The sequence below is a fragment of the Geospiza fortis genome, unplaced genomic scaffold (assembly GCF_000277835.1).
Source record: "Geospiza fortis unplaced genomic scaffold, GeoFor_1.0 scaffold456, whole genome shotgun sequence".
NCBI classification, from domain to species: domain Eukaryota; kingdom Metazoa; phylum Chordata; class Aves; order Passeriformes; family Thraupidae; genus Geospiza; species Geospiza fortis.
In genome coordinates, this window is record NW_005054462.1 from 973606 (window position 1) to 979575 (window position 5970).

General features: G+C 39.3%; 1 protein-coding gene across 1 annotated transcript in view; it reads right to left on the reverse strand.

The window, feature by feature from the left end:
- DOCK8 (dedicator of cytokinesis 8) overlaps positions 1-5970 on the reverse strand; it is a 68645-nt gene that overhangs the window by 25111 nt on the left and 37564 nt on the right. Inside the window, exons 24-26 of the mRNA XM_005427949.2 lie at positions 5099-5248; positions 2671-2784; positions 1564-1719 (exon numbers count right to left, since the gene is read on the reverse strand). Coding sequence (XP_005428006.1) covers positions 1564-1719; positions 2671-2784; positions 5099-5248 — 420 coding nt within the window. The remainder of the gene's footprint in view (positions 1-1563; positions 1720-2670; positions 2785-5098; positions 5249-5970) is intronic.

The window sequence follows — 5970 nt, forward strand, 5'->3', positions numbered from 1 at the left end:
CAAAATTATTGCAAGGGTGGTCAGCTAGTGCATTAAATCATGCAAGGGCCACACAAGCCTTATTGATTTGTGCAGGTTGAACATTGTAGGTTACTCCTCAAGGAGAAAAGAGCTGATGATGTTGGTTGAAGGAAAGATCAATTAAACTGATGTTGGCCAAGCTCTGACTTGCTACACTAGTTACAAGAACCATGCTGATATTTTTTTATCCCCATAAGCAGAAGAGCCATATTTCTACCTCTTTGTCATCCAGGATTAGTATTAACCAAATGCACTGTGATGCTTTGTTTTTAGGACCAGGAAAAACTTCAAGAAAATATTATTTACTATTATGAACCTGTGACAACAGATTATTAAAGTATGAGATGTAGCACATCTTAGCATCTAACCAATTCTTTGGCAATGACACTCAAAAAAGAAACCATGAATTTGAACTGCTCCATTACTTAGACTGTTTTTGCACCTCCCATCAATTTTAGCTTCAATTCATCCCCTTGTCTCCAAGCATTGTGGCATTTATGGAGCATTGCACTGAAATGCTTCAACCCAGTCCTGACCTCTGCAAGACCACTGAGGTGGAAAACAGACACATGAGCAGCCTTTGATAGGGGGTTTGCCCCATTGTACAAAACCATCTCCACAGAATGCAGAGGAGAAGAGCACAAGACTAGCAAAATAGTGTGTTCCGTGCCAATCAACAATTTCTTTTTTTTATGTGTTTGTGAAGTCTGTGGTCAGGAAGATGGGAGGTCCTGACATTAAGGAAGTCTAGAGCTGTGTCAGTATCAGACCAAGTCTGGAAAAATTCCTGGAGAAATGAGATATGATGCAGATTGCTTGGTGTACTCAGGATGCCTGAGTGTTTCCACACAGAAAATCATAAAGTTCAAATAAAAAGGAGAACACTGTTCAAAAAAACACAGGCAATCATGGACAAAGATATAGCATGATCTGTGCTACTGTGGGGGAGAAACCCAGAAGAAAGAACACCAGAAAAAGAAAGCATGATAGTCCTATTTTAAGCAACATGAAGGCTCAACAAAAATTCACTATTCCATGATATTGAAAATTGCAGTGTGTTAGTCACTAACTTAGATAGTGGTACAATCTATTTCCATCTGGGAAGTAAGAAGTTCCATTAGAAGGCAAACAGATGGAAAGAATGCACTGCTGCATGGCATAATTCTCCAAAACAGATATTGAAATACATATTTGTGGTTGTATGGATGGGATAAGGGTGTGCCTGTAACCTGGCCTTCAGAGCTGTTCCTTTTAGACCTAGTGTGTCTGCCCCAACAGTCATCTTCTGTGAACATGCATGTGCATGTTTCCAGGGGAGCACGTGTCTGTGCCACATTCAGCTTTAACTCCTGAAGATGCAGTTTTGCAGTAGCACTCCTGTAGCCTTTCTTCTTCTGTCCCTTTCTCTCAAGTGGGAAATTTTTCTCCCTGATCCAACAGTGGCTGATTCTAACTTAAGTATTTGAGTACAGAGCAATGTGAGTATTTTTCTACACGTGCTTCATGTGACATTCATGCAATACCTATCTAATGGACAAACACCTGGGAGGACAAGGAGGGAGAGGGAGACGCTGGAGCAGATGCAGATGTCATGAAGAAGAGGTTCAGATTGAGGTAATGCTCATGGCTGCAGAGAATTCTCAGGAACTCAAGTCTCATGGAAATCAGGGTGGAGAGTGAATTCAGCTTGTTTGAAAGCTAGGAAAAACAAACAAAAAAGTGTCAAGTGATGGGCTAGTATTATTTAAATTACCATGTAGTGAAATATCCTGCTCCCCGAAAAGGACATAGACACCTAGCCCTGTGTGCATTAAAATGTGTGCTGTTGCTCGTTGTACCTAGTTTCCATACATTAGCTGCTCTTTGTTTGACAATGATGGTGTCTCTCTCCCTGCTCCCCAGATGACTTATCAACTTCCCAAGAGATAACAAATAGTTTGTTTCTTCTTTTCTCCCAAAACAAAAATATATAATATTTTTGTCTTTTGCATAAGACAAAAATGAAAAACAAACGGAACTTTTCTGAGTCTGTGGCAAACTCATAAAACGTCCTGCTAAGCAACACAGGACACTGGTGGTCTCATAATTTCCCTTCTTATCAACAATGACGTCAGTGAAGGAATTTATGGAGATACCTGATGGACCTGCACAAATAAAGGTCACAAAACAGAAGGAACATGCTCCCCATCAAATACAACAAATAATTCCATAACAACATCCTGCATCACCATTTATTTTTAATTTTCAGAAACTTGTGAAGCAAGAAAACAGATGTATTATTTTGAGTGACTCCCTGAAAGCTACATACTGTCCTCACAGCACTCAGCAGGAGGAGTCAGAAAGCTGATCTGTATTATCTGCAGATCCTACTGCTAAGGGCAGTAAAAAAAAATAAGGGAAGAAAAACGGTTCCACGTATGTTTTGCAGCAGTGCAAAAGTATGACATTTCCAAAAGAGTCTTTACCTCCACTCAATTTTTTTCCTGCAGATCACAAATCAAAAGAGGTTTTAAAATCATTGCATATGCAATAGGAAATAGGAAATTTACCCAGATCTTTAACACAACTCAAAGGATCTTGATGGATAAACTAATCAAACAGAACAAAACACATAAGCCAAATGCAATCCCAATCATGCATGGTGCCTACCTGATTACAGTAATGTTTGATGAGATTAAACACAAATCCTCGATCCATTAAAGAAAGAAGATCATACAAGAAAAATGCCAGGCTGATATTAATTTTTTCTGCTTGTTCACTTTCCTTAATAAAAGAAAACACTCCAGTTATGATGTATAAAACTTACATAAAGGTGGAAGACTTTCTAGAATCATGAAAGATAGTGCAGGGGTCACCTCCCAGAACCATCTTGGGGAAAATATAGGACAAGATTGTTTCAGTTCTCCAGTTCACATGATCTTGTTAAAATTGCACAGAATCACTTCTGTAAATTATTTCAAGTGTTTCAGAGAGAAATGTTACTTTGTGACATTTTGCACCCCTTTGGGCTGACCACAATGAATTTGAGAACTGTTCTGAATTGCCTATTGGCTGCAGTATTGCACATGACTTTTTTTTCGATTGAGAATAATAAAATGCTGGTTTAGGAACTTAAAACATATAAAATATTAAGAAAAACCTGGACTGGCTTTGCTGATGGAATGCTAAGTATTTTGTTTAGAAATTTTAAGTATAAGACTGATAGTAACAAAATACTAGTAAGATAAATCTGTGGAGTTCACCATCCAGCAGCTAAACTCTTGTATGCTTGGAATTGGCTGGATTACCAGAGATACACAGCCTCAAGTAAGAATCACAAAGAACTTCATGTACCCTCTAAAATGAGGCTACAGATACTCCAAACATATCAATTTAAATCATAAACTCTCAGTAGCCTATGTAGTTCACCGAGAGGAATTAGTGAAGATGCCTGAGGGATCTGCACATATTTAATGCTCAAAACTGACAAAGTAGATGACTGAGAAAAATATTGCCTGTACTGGCACCTCTGGCTAGTGAGAACAGGTGTGCAGCACCTCAGGGTGGCTACAATTAACTTTTTCATTTTTCAAGCTTTTTGTTGATGTTTGGGAATATATATATTCCCTGCAATCTGGAATTTGCACAGGAAAAGATTTTTCTATGGTGAAGAAAAACTTGGTTTTCCATTAGGGCAGGCAAGCATATGCCAGACATACCGCTGTAAAAATCCAGGGCAATCTGACATGCTCAACCATGTATTGAAACATCAATTATCTATTCTTGGATTAAAAATCAGACACACATTGCCTACTACTCTGTACACCTAACCAATGGCCCTAATTCCAAAAACACAACAGGGGAATTTTCACACACAATCAGGTTCTATACGCTCATTCTATCAAAATGAGAATTAAATTAACAGCCCACAAAAAACTGTGTATTTCTTGTGAGGAAGCCATAAATACTAACTTCTTTGCAAAGCCTACAATTCTGTTAAAGCATTTTTATTGTAACAAATTTTTATTTCACAATGTATTTTAAAAAAAGTCACTGATTGCTTAGGTATACATTTCTGTGGAAATTATTTCTCTGCATGTGGCTATCAGAGAAGAACACCAGTGTACTGAGCTTCAAGAACAACCTTTTGGCGAACAGTGACAATCCCTTCTGTCATTCTCTGTCCCAATTTGTCTGGTCTTGCTCTTTCCCAGTTTCTGATCCTCACAGCATTTTGAAGAAGTGGATTATGAAACTGAGCTTGTTGAAAAGTGACCTGGCAGGCCAGCTCTCCCAGCTGCTCTGCCCTGCCCTGCTGGGCTAGCTGCATTTGGCAGCTCTGGGGCATGAAAACAAGCTGGTTACAACAACTGAACAAACAACAGTGCCTGTCTGTGCCCTTAGCTTTTTCTACTGACCAGTCCAAAGAGGTATCAATGATTCAGGCCAACAGTAGCAATGATAAAATATAAATTACAGTTTGTGATCCTTTCAACGTTATAATCTGTTGTATCAGTGCAACTTGTTAAAAGTAGAAAGAATTTTATGGGACTTAAGGCTTATTTCTGGTCATCCACTTTCAAGTGCCCAGTGTCTTTTTAAAGAGATCAAGGGTTAGATCACTTTTGGTTGACTTTTACAACATTCACAAGGAGCACTGCCTTCCTATGGCATATTCTACTGCTATAGAGAATTCAAATGAGGAACTAAACACAATTCAGTAGGATAGAGGGTAACTGCAAAGGGGGATAAAAGAAGAAGTCCTACTGGGTCTGGAGTCTGATGTGCTGGCTAACACGGCATAAAGAATTACTATAACTGAAAATGGATGACCAGCCTTTCCTGTCAATAGGAAAGGGAATTCTCTTCTTGCACACTGCAGCCGCACTGAGAAGCAGGCTGAGGAACTGAGCTGAACACAAACAGTCTGCTAAGAGAGCACAAGGCTGTCTTTTACAGTGCCACAACTCTCGCTTAAGGTCCATGTGAGAATATTGGCCTAATTCTAGCAACTGATTTTGAAATGAGACTAAGTTTGTAGCTCAGTGTAACACAAGATGAGCAGCAAGGATCCATACTGCTAACTTCATCCACTTACCTTGGGTGATTTGACTACAAGTGCAGCAATCTCTGAAGTAATCACACTAACTATAGTGGTAATATCATCTTTGAAACGATCAGAGAACCGGCTTCTTCGTGAGTTATCTTGCTTCTCTGTGTTGTGAACATACTGAGCCATACTCTTTATCTGCAAAGCAGGAAAAAGAACACTAAAAAAATGCCCAGACTGGAGGTAAAATACTGCTTTAAGTTTGTTGCTAAAAGTAAGATTTCCTACTTTATTTTCCCTGAATTTAATCACTCATTTTCTCAGAGCTGCTGTGATAGATCCTACATGGCAGTGACAACAGAGGGTTTAAGACTCAAACACAGACAGACATAGATTCCTGTTTATATTCATACAGATGGCTACTCTCAGTACCTGAAATCAGAAGCACCCTCCCCCAACCCCTTGCACCTGGACTTCTGAAATGCTGCTGCTTGCCACTTTAGCCCTTTATGATGACAGACCAGGAGTGACACTTATGGAATTCTTATTTCATGACCTGATGTTGTATTACTTACATGCTGATAGTGGAAATCAGTATATTTTTTCCACTGACATGCATCACCGCAGGGCTCTGGAGAACTGTGAGTTTGTGGAGCTTTGTCACTGCTCCCATGTTGTTAACAAAATGGAAAAGACAGGAACAGATGTTCACCAAAAAGGAAGGACTTGGTTGATGAGTGTGTCTCAGTCTTTTGCAAGCTGTGTAGCTTGCAAACTACTGCTCATGTAGCTCATGCAGAACTTTGCCATCACTGACATAGTGAGGAAGGAGGGTGAATACGAAGAACTCTTTATTTTGTACTCTCTATACTTTCATTATTTGAGACCTCTCCTTTACACAGAGCAGAATAACTGAAAAG